The sequence below is a fragment of the Siphateles boraxobius genome, unplaced genomic scaffold (genome assembly GCF_051911475.1).
Source record: "Siphateles boraxobius isolate OS27281-9 unplaced genomic scaffold, OSU_SipBor_1 68, whole genome shotgun sequence".
Lineage (NCBI taxonomy): Eukaryota > Metazoa > Chordata > Actinopteri > Cypriniformes > Leuciscidae > Siphateles > Siphateles boraxobius.
This window is the reverse complement of record NW_027509195.1, coordinates 9,811,371-9,826,716: the sequence shown is the minus strand read 5'-3', so window position 1 is coordinate 9,826,716 and position 15,346 is coordinate 9,811,371. Positions and strand designations below refer to the sequence as shown.

Genomic DNA, 15,346 nt, shown 5'->3' with positions numbered 1-15,346 from the left:
ATTTAAATTGTTTAATTAAATTGAAAAAAGTAGCACAAATAAATACAATAGAATAAAGATACAAATAAAGACAATTAAAGAGAAAAGTTTTTGAATAGGTCTAACACTAGTATTTATATACAGATACTGAATAAAGTAATCAAATGGAAAATAACACTGGGTAGTATTTTAGTCCTGAATAAATTAAATACATAGGCTATTAATCCTGATTCCTTTAACTTAAAGCCATCTTTTGTTGTTTTGACAACAAAATTAATGACAGACACATATGGCTGCCGTCACTTTAAGAGCTAGTGCACGGATCCTGTGTTCATTATACTGGCATGCGTTTTATGTTTATTAAAGACAAAACCGACTATAGCCTATTTAGAGTATAGCCTACTCACAAAGACCGAAATTGACAATTTTGCGTGTTAAAGCAATATAATCCGCGAAAAATAGTTACTAGCCAGCTGTTTTTGAGGCGGATTTTCTATGAATGTGCGCATAGAAAATAATCTCAGAGAGCGCGCGAGCACTGATTAGTTTAAAATCGCTTGAATGTTTAAACTGGTAAGACTTAAAAAGAATTCAGTCACGATGCACTGCTGGCCCGATTGTGCAAGTGAATATTCCGTCATGTCCCGACCTTACAGTCTATGGTCCCGACTCCAAAACGCGAGTGTGTATTATCGCCGCAGCGCTTGATGCCTGCCTTGCACAAAACATTATGAGAAGAGATAGAAGACGCGCGGCACCGCTGAACACTCACGCTGTTTGTGAAATTGCGTCTGGAAGAAAGTTGTTAAAAGAATGATTTTATTTTATTATCTGTGTGGATTACGATTGCGGGAATTTCCCACATTATAAATGGGAGACCTGCGGGAATGATTAGAATTATGCGCAATACCCGCGCCGAAATTCAAGCGCCCTGGTTCTGGACAGGAAGGATAACTCTGGGAGTTGGAAGGGGTGTGATCGCGATTCTGCCTTCTCACATCGCGATACAGGATCGTGGACCTGAGTATCGCGATTTCGATTTTATATCGCGTATCGTTACAGCCCTAGTCACTATGTATAAAGAAAACATTGACTTTCACTCGATGCTATTCACTGACAGTAAAAAGAAAAAGTTGTATTGTATGGACTGCTGTTCATTGACTACTAGCTCAAGCGGTCATTGCTGTGTTTCTAAATGGTAGCAACTCACCAGGGGCCTCATTTATAACCATTGCGTACGCACAAAAAAAGAGGCGTACGCCACTTCCGACGCACAAGTTGTGATTTATAAAAACAAACTTGACGGGAAATTTTGCACATCTGTCTATGATATGCACGCGACGCGAAGTTTGTTTGGCGACACCGATGGTGAGCTGGAGTTACGTCTTTTTGGTCACTTTTATGCCGGGCGTACACCAAAGGATTTTCACAGTCCCAGACTAAAGACCGGCAGACTTTAGGAATCTTACTGGAGTCTCGGCGCACTCACGTCATCTCGATCGTTAAATGTGAGGTGATAATCTGCAGTCGGCAACCCGATTTATGCCAGTCTTTCTCTAGTCTTTCATATCAAACATGTTTGATATTATCGCAAGTCTTTAGTCTGAGACTAAAAACTGTGAACCCAAGTCTTTAGATGTGAGCTCATAATCTTATAAAGTCTTTTCTAAATCTTTTGAAAGTCTTTAGGTGTACAGAAAGCATTAGACAGAAAATCTAAAGAAAATTATACATATACAGAAAGATAATACAAATATAATTTCGCGTTGGGCCGTTTAGTGAATAGCATAGCGCATCTAAAACGAACCGTAAATCTTCATTATAAGTCCTAATCATAAATACAGTTCATGTTCACAATAACAGTTTAAATAAATAAAAGAATGATTTAAACTTTGTTTTACTTCTGTTGTAAAGATTTAGATTAAATATGCCATTCTGATTAATGGAGTTAAACACTTAAATTACATGAAATCATTAGGCTACTGGTAGAAGTTTATATTCAATAAATAGAAATATTTGTTGTGGATGCAATTCTTTCGAACACTTTTCCTCTGGCACTTATCATGATAATAGCAGATTGTCTGAGAAAATAGTTTCGTGCAGCTAATAATGCACAACAAGGTCTATCTGTTTCCATTAAAAACATAAATCAATTAAAAATACTCTTTGGCCAGTGAAAAAGATTGAGAAAAACTTTCTTCAAAATGTATTTTACACTATTTGATTTATTTATTCAAAAACAAGGCAAGGATAGGCTACTAAATGATTTTTATTAATGTAACTAATGTGACGGCACATCCGCATTTCATATTTTCCTAATGTCTTGTACCGTTAAACATGTTATCACGTGGATGAATAATCATATGCAAATGATATGCAGATGAGGATATGCATAGTAAAACTAGGCGTAAGCTCCATATATGGTTGTTTCGGGGAGGAGTCGCATGTGCGCACAATCTTCCGCTAACTGGGATTTATAAAGTGAATTCTGCGCAGGTTCCGGCATACGCACGGTTTTATAAGTCTGAATATTTTTTTGAAGTACGCCATTTTTGGCTTTCTGGCGCACGTACACTTTTAGTAAGGATCCTACGCACAGTTTTATAAATGAGGCCCCAGGACACTCCAACAACTCTCCAGTCATTCTCCTCTGACCATGCATTTATTTATTAATTATATGGCTGCGGATCATCATAAATGTTAACTGTGGATCTCGCCACCTCTTCCTCATCCCAGTTAGACGCCAGAGTCAGTGCTAGAGCTAATTCTAGTAGCTGAGAAAGGGTGAGGCTATCCACCACGTCTACCTCATGTGACATCATCGCCGAGTTGCGTAAAAAATAACCGTCACTTACCAAAAAGTACAAAAACTGGACTTTAACACCATTTTGGAGACATTTCTAACTTTATATACATATCTTGACTGCTTTATGTACCCATTAATCGACAGAGGTGTTTAACCTGCACCATGGCCTTTAAGCTGTACAGGTGTTTTCAACACTGGTATTAATAGCTATGTTTCTTGAGCAGCAAATAATACTTTCAGAAAATCAGTTTGCATGTATGGTTGTCATAACAATAACTTCTCGCACTATCTGCTGCTCCTCGTCATACTCTCAATGCAGATAGCTTGCAACATTAGCTAACAAGCTGGAGTTATGCCCATAAAACACATGTGTAATTACATTTTATGATTTTTGATTTCAGTGTGGTGAATAATTTGTTTACCAAAATATTTCATTAAATAATTTAACTTGTTACTGTACATTCACATGTAAATATTAAAATCAGAAGGAAAGTATTATAAAATGTTATTTGCATTTGATTCTGTTCAGAAATTGGAAACTGAATATATAATAAAAGTTGATTATAGACTGAGATGCCCTGGAAGATAAATGAAAGGTTTAAAATAAATACAACATGACATCAATATAGTACACTAAAAATATTATATGATATGATCTTTTGAAACTGCTATTATTCCTCTACTGCTGTTATTTTTTATTTGAATGGTGGGATTTTAAAGTTTAAGAGTTAGTCTGTTTATGAATTGTACAGTATATGGATTATCATGTATACATCTCTTTTCGGCAACACAGATTCTTGCTGAAGCAGTTGAAGAATAACCATTGCCTAAATATACAGTACAGACCTTATTAAAAGAAAGCTTTCAAAAAACGTAATTAAATTCTTAATTTAAAAAAGAATTACTTCTGAATAGCACAAGGCCATTTGCATTTTGTTTTCAGTAAGACTAGTCAGCAGGAAAATGCTGTGCTGTGATTTAACAAGGTCTTTGTTAGTTTATTCCACAGATATATCCGAGTGCCATTCGGCTCTTTGTGTACCAAACAAAAGATTATCAGTGCGAGATAAAGCTTCAAAACTGCACTGGAGGCCCATCAGACGGCATTATGCGGGCTTTCACTTCCTTCCTATGTTTCTCTTCGATTCCAAACAGAAATATAAAGATGGCTATTTTATAAGAAAATGTGCCTGTGGGGAGACATTAATGTGAGCTCCAGATATTTATGTATGTGTGATAGATCTTCAAAGGAACAAAAATGAACTTCAATCCCTAAATTATTTACTTGTTTATTCTGATTTGCTATTCACTTTAGTAAACTTTCTCTACCTTTCTTAATGCAGCCTGTCCATCTGGGTCCTTTAAAGCCTCTCAAGGGGACCAGCAATGTCTCCAGTGTCCCATCAACAGCCGCACCACCAACGAGGGTGCCACCAATTGTATCTGCCGCAGTGGATACTACCGTACCGACTCTGACCCTCTACAGATGCCATGCACCAGTATGTCATTCTCTTATGCTATTTTATGTTATTTTTTAGTGATTTTTTACTCTCTATTGGGAAAATCAGATAGGCTTTGATCTACAAAGCACTCAGAAATAGGATTTTTCACAGTACAGATGGTAATAAATAAGGATGCCTGATATATCAGTATTAGTATAACCATATTGGTTACTGGCCAATATTACAGATTTAAAAAAAAATATATAAGTATTGACCAATATTACAGTTTTTATCTTTATCTTTATTAATATTTAAATGTGCTGCTCGTTTCCTGTTGTTGTTTTAGTTTACTTTTGCTATCATCTTACATTCAGTTGTAGTTAATCATTTAAAAATAGTAATTTAATAACAATACATTTTTCATACTGTATGTTGTGATTCAATTGTAGCATTTAAATGGATTGATTTGAGTTTTTAGTGTTTTATTTTATATATATTTTTAGACAGAATATTATAGAATTTTAATAGCTGTCATTTATTGATAATCAATAAGATGAAAATAATTATTGACTTGTCAGGCATAATTTTATTATTGGTGCATAGTTAGTAATAAAGATCATTATTATTGTTGTTGTTTATTAATATTAACAACAATAGTGTTATTTATAATAATTATTATATATAATGCTTATATAATAATGTAATTACATTAATAATAATATTTGTTGTTATTATTATTATATATTATTATTGCCATTTGATATATATTAATTATATAATAGACAGTGGCTGGTTTATTAAGCTACAGTTTACATTGCATTTTTTAAGACATATTGCACTGGCTCAAATACACATATGAGCATATTTAAAAGCAGTTTTATGCTTTTAATCAACCCGACACCCCTCAAGTACTGAATTAAGTTTATACTATAAAAACACTGCTATTGCCAAATACTACTTTATTTTAGTAGTGAACTTCATTCACAGAGTACCGGTCATTTTGACATCCCTACTCAGAAAAATAACTTACAGGAGACTTGCTTGATCTCTTATAGGCAGTCATTTGTCTTTTCATTTTTGTATGTGGTTGCCCTTTTTAAACCTTCAGTTAAGTGCAGCAAATGAAAATGTATGCGTAACTCACTGAACATTCCTTCGTTGCTGTAACTCGGCGAGCAGCGAGATAGACCCGTCGAGATTTGCATAATGCTGTGTTCTTTTAGGAAGGGTGAGCCTGTGTGAATAGTGGAGTAGTGCTCTACGCTGTCAGTAATCTGAACTGCTGCACTGTGTCCAGAATAGAGGGAGGAGAACATTATTCTCTTTAACTCTTGTTTTACATTACAATGAACTACTTCTCTTTTCATCTCTTGTCATTACCCATTATGAAATTGTTACTTTAATGTGGCTTGTTAGAAAGCGGAGATTACTTTGATCCAGTTTCTTTTTTTAAAGGAATGATGATAATAGGCTTGTGAATAAGGGAAAATCCGATCATAAAGACGCAAGACGAAGCAGTTAGAATGTGCTTAAGTCAGACTGTGAGGGGAAAGAAACATGGGACAGGACATGTAAAGTCACTTTACATCACGTTGGCCTAATTTAGGGGGACTTTAGGTAGGCTATTGTTGCGACTTGATGATCAGATCAAATTTCAAAGACAAATTCAAAGGGTTCACATATTTTTCCTGCACATTACACCACATAATCCAAGAATTCCTAGGCTTGTGTTTAATTAAACTCATGTCCCGATAAAGCACGGACCTGCTGATGAGGCAGCGTTTTTCTCTTTCCACAGCGGTTCCGTCTGCGCCCCATAGAGTGATTTCTAGCGTGAACGAGACCTCCCTGCGGCTGGAGTGGGATCCACCGAAGGAGAGCGGAGGTCGACAGGATGTGGTCTACAACATCATCTGCAAGAGCTGCGGTTCGGGTCGAGGGTCATGCACTCGCTGCGGTGACAACGTGCAGTTCGTGCCTCGCCAACTGGGCCTGACCGATCCACGGGTCCATATCAGTGACCTGCTGGCCCACACACAGTACACTTTTGAGATCCAGGCTGTGAATGGAGTGTCTGACCAGAGTCCCTTCTCGCCTCAGTTCACCGCTGTCAACATCACCACAAACCAGGCTGGTAAGACAGCAGTAAACTCCGGTTACAGTTTGAGACCGATTATGTTCATTGTCGAAATGTTTTCAACTTGCTGTGGGCTGAATTTGACCTTGAATTTCAGGAGCTTTTATTTCGCTTTTTTTCCTGCTATTTTTCTTTTTTGGAAGTTAGTATACGGATAAAATACACTGAGCAGCGGCAGGCAGCAGCAGTAATACATTTACATTTACGCATTTGGCAGACGCTTTTATCCAAAGCGACTTACATTGCATTTCAAGGTACACATTTACATTCTTATCAGTTCTTGCTTTCCCTGGGAATCAAACCCATGACCTTGGCTTTGCAAGCGCGGCACTGTTTGAGCTACAGGAAAGCAATAGTAGACAGACTATGTAGCAGGAATGGACTGAAGCTGAATAGTAAGGTCGACTGGTTCAGGGGTTTTCAAACATTTTGATGCCATCGACCTCCAAAAATGATTGTAAAATAACAGTAATAATAGTTATAGTAAAAGTAAATATTAAAGTAGCCAAATATTTAAATGTGAAAAGACCTATTTATATTTTATATTATTAATAAATATAATAAATGTTTAAAACCATATATTTAATAAATAATTATACAATTCTTGCTATTTTATTATACTATATTATATATATATATATATATATATATATATATATATTCAAAATATGTTATTAAAATTAATTTAAAAATATGCATGTATCAGATGCGTATATAAATATATATATATATATATGTGTGTGTGTGTGTGTATAATATATTATATTATATGTAATGCATACTATATATAAATGTGTAATATATATTTGTATAAATATGTGCAAAATATGATCTGGAAAATATATAATATAATATATTATTTATTTTATATTCCATATAATATATTTCAGCTAGTATTTAGTTTAAAAACAGTAATACTATCAAATTTTTGTAAATGTTTTATTTGTATTTATTTTATTTCTATTATTTTTTTACCTTTCTACTGACCCCTATTGAACTTTCAGCCCCCTGAGGGTCCTCAGATACAAATTTGAAAATCCCTGAACTATTGATCCAAAATCATCTTTAGATCTACATTTGTCTAGTGTCATCTCTAGATCCCTGCTGATTTTGTAAATATGTTGTATTGCACATCACCAGACTGTAGTCACACACTAGTATCTCTGTGAGTCTCACTATTCATGTTGCCCAGTTTTTTGTTTTTCCCTGCTGCTTTGAGTATTAGAGGACTTCATCATGAAACTGATGTGTTTGCATATTTTTATCTTCACCTGATCAGGCTTCTCATGTTCCTTCAATTTTATCAGAGGACTGAAAGCTAGTCCACAACAATCATATTGCTCTGTACAAGGATTTTAAATGTCAGTCAAAAAGAGCCAGTTCAAAAGGAACATAATAGTGTTTAATAGAGCATTTTAATGAGAGCCCGGCCCCCGGCTCTGCTGCAGTGAACTCGCTGGCCCTATCACTGGAGGCTGGGGCTCCACCGGTGTGCCTGTCAGTCCACATTACTGCTTCACTGCTGCCATTAAAAGACAAAAATCCACCTCACACCACCCGCGTCCCCAAAACACAGAGAGAGGGGACAATGCCAGGACCGGCTGCTCAACCAGAGCCTAAGCATGAGCTCAACAGCCACGGGTTTACACAGCACTCAGGAACTATAAACGTCCTCCCACTCTCAGGGATTTATTAATAATGTTTCTCTGACAAACGTACAGTACAAGCTAATGGTTTTTATTAAATGCACGAAATGTGAGTAAAGTTAGGAAGGGTCCTAAAAGTAAATAAAACAGTAAAAGGAAACTATTATTATTATTTCTTTTTGTTTTGTTTTGATTTTAGATATGTAACTGTAAGGGAAGGAATTTCTAGAATATATATATATATATATAAAACATGTTTCTTGATAACATATGAACATCCATTTTAGAAACATTAGACTGGTAGGTATTCCCATTAATGTCAAATCTACATTGTTTTAAGTTGCGATCAACAAGGAAATTACTTTGTCAGTTCCCACAGTGAAAATTCTTGTGGAGAAAATAATGATTCTGAGATCCATTTCAGATGGAAATGCTCGTAATCGGTTCCTCTTATTCTCCTCCAGAATACTGCAAGCACATATGAATTTATGTTTTTCACTGAGAGAGTACTACTTGTATTTCTCATAAATTGCAGTCAAAGAGAGCAGCGGAATGATGAAGTACCACTTACTGCAGACTCTTTGGAAAACCGATCACCTCATCAAACCGAGAGAACTTATTTTCATATATTATGACTTGCTCTATTTTATAGCCACATACCTGTGGGGGATTCTCTCCAGACGCTCTGGGTTTATTCAACTTTAGAAACTGCATTTCCTTTGAAATATTGTAGAGTGTTATACAAACCATGGGTGCTTAGAATAAAAATAATTCAAAGGATATTAGCATTTTTGTTGTTGTTGTCATTTTAGTCCAATGAGTTTTATATTTAATACTGATTAAAGGTTATGGTCAGTAAGATACTTTTTAAAAGAAATTAATACTTTTAATCAGCAAGGATGCGTTAAATTGATCAAAAAGTCAATAAGATTTCAAAAGTGAGAGAAAAGACTTTTACATTGTTACAAAAGGTTTGAATTTGAAATAAATGCTGTTATTTTGAACTTTCTATTAATCAAATAATCGTCAATTTTTTTTTATAATAATAAGAAATGTTTGGTAACTTTTTACAACAATGTCTCATTTCTTAATGGTGATGTTAGTTAATAAAAATAAAAATCATTCATTGTTTGTTCATGTTAGTACACAGTCCATTAACAACTTCTGATTTGAATAATGTATTAGTAAATGTTAGAATTAACAGTAAATAAGATTAATAAATGCTGTAGAAGTATTGTTCATTCTTAGTTAATTTTAACTACTGTAGTAACTAATGATAACTAAAGAAATCTTATTGTGAAGTGTTACCAAATGTTTCTTAAGCAGCAAATCACTATATTAGCATGATTTCTGAATGATGTGGTCACCGTTCATAGTTTCATTGTATGAAAAAGAGCAGCTTGAACATTCCACTAAATTTCACTTTTTATTATTAAACTGAAGTCATGCTGGTTTTAAAAGTTGTGAGGGTGAGTAAATGATGACAATTTGACTGGTTTGTTTTTAATAATGACCCAAGTTGCAGTCCTGTCATCAGCTTATTTACAAATTATGAGGGTGAAAAAGTTACATGCGTCTGAGGAACTTCATTTTGTGATTGTTTGAAATGGTTCGTCTTCCTATTTAGAGTGCTAGTCTAATCACATCTGTCTTTCCTAGTGTTGTTTGGATGAATCTCTCCAAAATACACAATGGCACGCTCAACTTCTCAACAGTCCCATCCTCCTCACACACCATCCCACCATTCAGCGCAGTAAATCAAGACACAGAGCCCATCGAAACTAGCGCATGGAAAAACACTTAATCAAAGCTCAGGATCGAAGTTTACAGAGAAACTAAATAGCACAAGACATATTTTTTACACAACATTGTGAGCTTAATTTTCCTGAGCTCTGATCGGCAACAGAGAACGCATAACAACCTTAGGCCTCAAACTCTCTGAGCAATCAACCATCAACTTTATGCCAACTATAAATACAACGTATAAAACATCTTTCTTTGTGCTTAAGAGCTACCATTATACAGAGATGGCACACATAGAGTATCAGTGTCATTTATTTGACCAATTTATTTTAAAAATGATTAAAATTAGTGTTCTTAAAACGCAGAGATATTGTCTTACCTATTATATTTTATCACGCATGTCTGGGGAATCAGTATTTGGCATATAAACAAAATCACTTTCTTCCCTACACACCCAAGCAAGCATGCCAGGAGCAACCTTCATGTATAAGGCATCAGTTGGCTTTAAGGCACTGCGATTTGTTTGATCTTTAAACCATGAGTGCAGTTTTATCAGCAGCCATAGTGTTTGCCAGCTTTCACGCTTGTCTTTTAGCTTCTTAAGGCTTGTAAATGATAATGAAGTGTTACATGGGCTTCCAGAGTCTTTCTTTCCAGTTAGTAGTCAGTCTGAAGCTGCAGTTGATATAATGGCTCCTCTATATCCAAAACGGCACGGGTGCCAGGGAACTGTGAGTGCTACGCAGAGGCCAGTTAGCATGTGAGCTCTAGCTCCAGAACTATAGACATTATAGCTGATCTTTGTTGGAAATGGTGTTGTCCTTACGCAGAAATGTGTATGCTGTTGCTGCGCATTCCAGATGTCAAAAATAGTGAACTCACTTCATTTATTATCTAAGGTTTTTCAGGGGTTCTGTTTAGAAGATACACAACCACTCAAAGATGTAGGGTTGATTTGATCTTTTTTTTTTTAATGAGTCTCTTATGCTCACCAAGGCTGCATTTATTTGATAAAAATATACAGTAAAAACAGTACAATTGTGAAATATTATTTCAATTTAATATTTTAAAGTACAATTTAACTTTTCTATTTTAATGTACAGAATTTTCAAATATAATTTATTCCTGTGTTGGCAAAGCTAAATTTTCACCATCATTACAGTCTTCAGTGCCACATGATGCTTCAGAAATCATACTAATATGCTGATTTGCTGCTCAAGGAACATCTCTTATTATTATCAATGTTGAAAACAGATGCTGCTTAATGTATCTGAGGAAACAGATTTTATTTTTTAAGCATTTGGAATAGAAAGTTAAAAATAGCAGCATTTATTTAAAGTTGACATTTTTTGTAACATTAGAAAAATATTACTGTCACTTTTGATCGATTGAATGCGTCCTTGCTAAATTAAGTATTTATTTAAAAAAAATCTTGCTGCACCCCAAACATATTGTATAAAACATATCGAACATAATCGTTCATTAAAATTAATCATGAAAATCTAAGTAATTTCCTTAATGATCTATTAAAAATCATAGAGTGTATCAATTTTAATGTTTTTAATGAAAGTCATTATTAAGTTAGAGAGTTTCCTTGGTTTGGCTGCGATCCTGTGTGGTGATCGAAACACTGTCGGGATTGAGAACCACTCTTTATTATGAGCTCATTTTTCATGAAAAGATTCTCAAATGAACTCCTACACTTTATGTATCCAGCTACTGTATATATATTTCTCATTTGTTTCCTTTGTTTCATCATCCTCTCTACAGCTCCATCTGCTGTGTCAATTATGCATCAGGTCAGTCGAGCTGTGGACAGTATCACATTGTCCTGGTCCCAGCCAGACCAGCCCAATGGGGTCATTCTGGACTATGAGCTGCAATATTATGAGAAGGTAATACGTACTGAACATGATCCTCTTCTCTCAAAAAATAAAACATTAAATGAACTTAAACTGAGGTGAACTTTAAAGCAATAAACAATTACTTGGGATGTATTTGTTCTGTTCTTGTAATTAATTTAGTTAATTTACACTGTTAGAGTTATTGTTTTTCTTTAAAGAATATGCACCATTTTATAATTCTAAATGTTAAAGTAGGTTTCTGAATGGCTTTTATTTTATGATGATCGCTGATCTTTGGTTTAAATCTAGTATATGGCGGAGTCGAACTCCTCTCTGCTGCGGAGTCAGACTAACACTGCAGTTATCCGTGGCCTGAAGCAGGGGACCATCTACGTGTTCCAGGTACGGGCCCGAACAGTGGCGGGCTTTGGACGTTTCAGTGGAAAGATGTTCTTCCAAACAATGACTGAAGGTATTGGACTTTAACAAGCTTTTGAAACTAAACATTTTGCTGTTTTACTTTCCTAAATAGTAGTCTGATTATTTATGTTCAAGTCAATGAAATTGTCAATAGTTAATAAGGTGCCACAGTCTGGCAAATACTGCTTTCCTGTCTCTGAAATGACATTAACCGTAGTCAGTTGGAGGATAACTTTAGATTTATGTCCCAATGGCAAAGCCAGAATCATGAGCCAGTTGCCATGCCTTCGCAGCATGCTGTTTATTTCCAATATTAATCTGACGAGCATTAAAAGATTCTGTGACATGTCCAGAGCCGGCGCCAGGACGATCGTTGAAGATGATTTAACAACTTAAAGGTGCAGTAAGCTATTTTTCAAAAATGCTGTTGAAAAGTTGTCGGACCTTGTTGCCAATGAGCATTAGGGGGCGTATGATGGCAGAGGAGAGAGCGTGAGCAAGAGGGAGATTTGAAGAAAGACCTTTGAAAGTCATTGATGGAATTTTTTTAGCACTGATGGAAAAATCTGACAGCCGTCTGTCATTTTCACAGATACAACGAGGGTGATCTGATTGTAACTTGTAACTGTCAATTTCACTCCTGTTCTCTTGGTAGCGAGTGCGCTCTTGCTGACTATCAAGAATGGCTTTTCTGAGTTACTACAAGCTGTTTTACTGTCTATGTTTTATTGACTTCTTTCTGCGTATGAGAGCGATTACATGAGAGACATGATATGGATTTTGGTAAGTTGGACTGTATCTTTCAACGTATTTTCTGATGTTCATTTGTTTATTTCGTTCTGTAACTAAAGAGGAAGGGAGGGTCGCGTTCACTCGCACTTCGCTTGAACTGAGACGCTAGTGATCTCTTGTGCCACATAAAGAGTGCCAAAATTGCATTTATTGTTTGAATTTTGTGATAAAATGGACAGAATTTGAAAGCTGAGACTTTTTTCCATATCAAAAGTAACAAAGCCCAAAGATTATTGTGATATATTGGACAAATATTCATGATGAAACCTGAAAAGTGACCCAGAGTCTCACTTCAACTTTCTCTTCATAAATTAATTAATGCACAATCTAGCCTATAAGTCCTGTAAGTTTGTGTATAAAAATGAAAATGTCAATAAAAATCGAGGCTATTGAATGGCTTATTATCATTAAAATATGAAATTTAAAATGACGGCAATAATAAATTATGACGGAATTTTTACGATCCTTTGTGTAACAGAGGCTAGCTAGTGATGCTAAACTAGAGAATTCGGCGTTTAGCGTCCTTGTTAGCGCGTCAGTCTTGCATGCCGAAGTCCGGGGTTTGAGACCAGCTCGGAGTGAGGCGGTTAGGTGCGGGTAGTAAAGTGTTTGTGAATTTTGGAGGCGGAGCAATGAAGAGAGGGGGGTGGGTTTGTTTGGGTTGATTTCAGATATCAAGAGTGTTCAACAACAATTCTGGGAGATTGCATGCTGCACCTTTAAGAATGTTTGTCAGCCAATCAGAATCAAGAATTCAACAACACCGTGATATAAAATGTGGCAGCAAAAGTATACACTACCATTGCAAGGTTGGGCTCAGTAAGAGTTTTTTTAAAAAAAAATTCACTTTTATTCCGCAAAGGATGCATTAAATTGATCAAATTTGGTATGACATTTACATCGTTACAAAAAAATATTTCAAATAATCAAAGAATCCAGGAAAAAATGTATCACATTTTCCTCAAATATATTAAGCAGCACATCTGTTTTCAACAGGACCATGTGACACCAAAGACTGGAGTAATAGCTGCTGAAAATTACATTTTAAAATAGAAAAGTTTCTATTTTGTTATATTATTTCAAAAATATCACATTTTTGCTGAATTTTTGATTAAATAAATGCAGAAAAAATATTCATTTGAAAAAAATCTTACAGAGCCCAAATATTTTGTATGTGTACCTTGATTATTTGCCAACATTTAGATTAATACCCCTGCATTTCAAATGTTAAAGTTCATATTTAAATTGTGGGAGAACCTCAAATGTACTTGGTTAAAGCATGAGAAATTATAATGTTTCCTGCAGGTCTGTTTTATTTTATTTATATAAAAAAATAAATGTTATAGACTTTTGTGATTGAAAACTCTGCCTAACTGTTCTGATTTTGTGTCTGCCATGTGTACATCTGAAGACGAGTATAACACCAGCCTGCAGGAGAAACTGCCCCTCATTATAGGCTCTGCGGCTGCTGGTGTTGTTTTTCTCATCGCTGTGGTTGTGCTCATTATCGTCTGTAATCGGTGAGTCTGTTGGTAATCATCATGATCTGGATACAATACAAGTAGAATGCTCTTTTATGAAGTTGTTTGACTTAAGGACTTATTTAGTAAGATTATGCCTGAAAATGTTTTGGATTTATAATATGACATTTTGGTTTTATTGTATTTATATGATATTTGTATTTTTGTAATTACATTTTTGCCATGAAAATAGCCTTAGATGCTGACATGGCATTAAATAAAACTATCTATCTATCATGATCTGGAATCAATTAAAACTGAACAGATGTTTAATTTCCTCTTTCACTTATAAACTGAGAAAGAGCTTCAAAGTGCTTGAAAGTTTTTCTTCTGACTTCCTCTTCCTGTTGGGGTCTCATCAGGAGAGGCAGTGACAGGACAGAGTCTGAATACACTGACAAGATTCAGCATTACACCAGCGGCCACAGTGAGTAAACCATTCAGACATATATGGAATATTTCATTTGTGCTTATAATATTTACTTGATTTTTTTAAACAAGACTCAGATCATTAAATGAAAACAGCAGGCTGCCTGCACAGCACACATAAACATTGAAATCACAGCACAACTTTACTTACAATTTGAAGATCTTTACCACACAATGCCGCTTTAGGAACTGCAGTGTATTGGAATGGGTTCATATGGTGTTGGTATGGTAAATCATTTGTGCTTCATGTCCTCTCCCAGAAGTGCTTGCATGCTCCCACTTTATTAGCTTGTTCACCATGTGAGCCAGTGTCATGTTTTACTGATGTTTATTATAATATTATCACATTTTATTTAATTATTTAAATAATTGAACTATACATCAATGATTCTTGAGATATGGAACAAAACAGGCTACAGCAGTGGGGAAAAAGTATTTTATTTTTGAATATTTATTTATATACTATTTTGTGACAGTGTGGAAACATGCACATAATATAATATATAAATGTAGTGTTGTAATTACGCTAAAATAAGAAGATAAAAATAAGTTGTACATTTCTGTTGACATTTTGGTGATCTGATTTTA

At 35.1% G+C, this 15,346-nt stretch overlaps 1 protein-coding gene across 2 annotated transcripts in view; it reads left to right on the top strand.

Moving 5' to 3' along the window:
• The window catches only part of ephb2a (eph receptor B2a), an 88,889-nt gene that overhangs the window by 66,269 nt on the left and 7,274 nt on the right, over window positions 1-15,346 (top strand). For both annotated transcript variants that reach the window (XR_013197005.1, XM_077214627.1), the window contains exons 4-9: window positions 4,129-4,284; window positions 6,026-6,361; window positions 11,524-11,648; window positions 11,907-12,069; window positions 14,221-14,329; window positions 14,692-14,756. Coding sequence is in view for 1 of the 2 variants with exons in the window: in XM_077214627.1 (XP_077070742.1) it covers window positions 4,129-4,284; window positions 6,026-6,361; window positions 11,524-11,648; window positions 11,907-12,069; window positions 14,221-14,329; window positions 14,692-14,756 (954 nt within the window). In the remaining variant the exon portion in view is untranslated. The remainder of the gene's footprint in view (window positions 1-4,128; window positions 4,285-6,025; window positions 6,362-11,523; window positions 11,649-11,906; window positions 12,070-14,220; window positions 14,330-14,691; window positions 14,757-15,346) is intronic.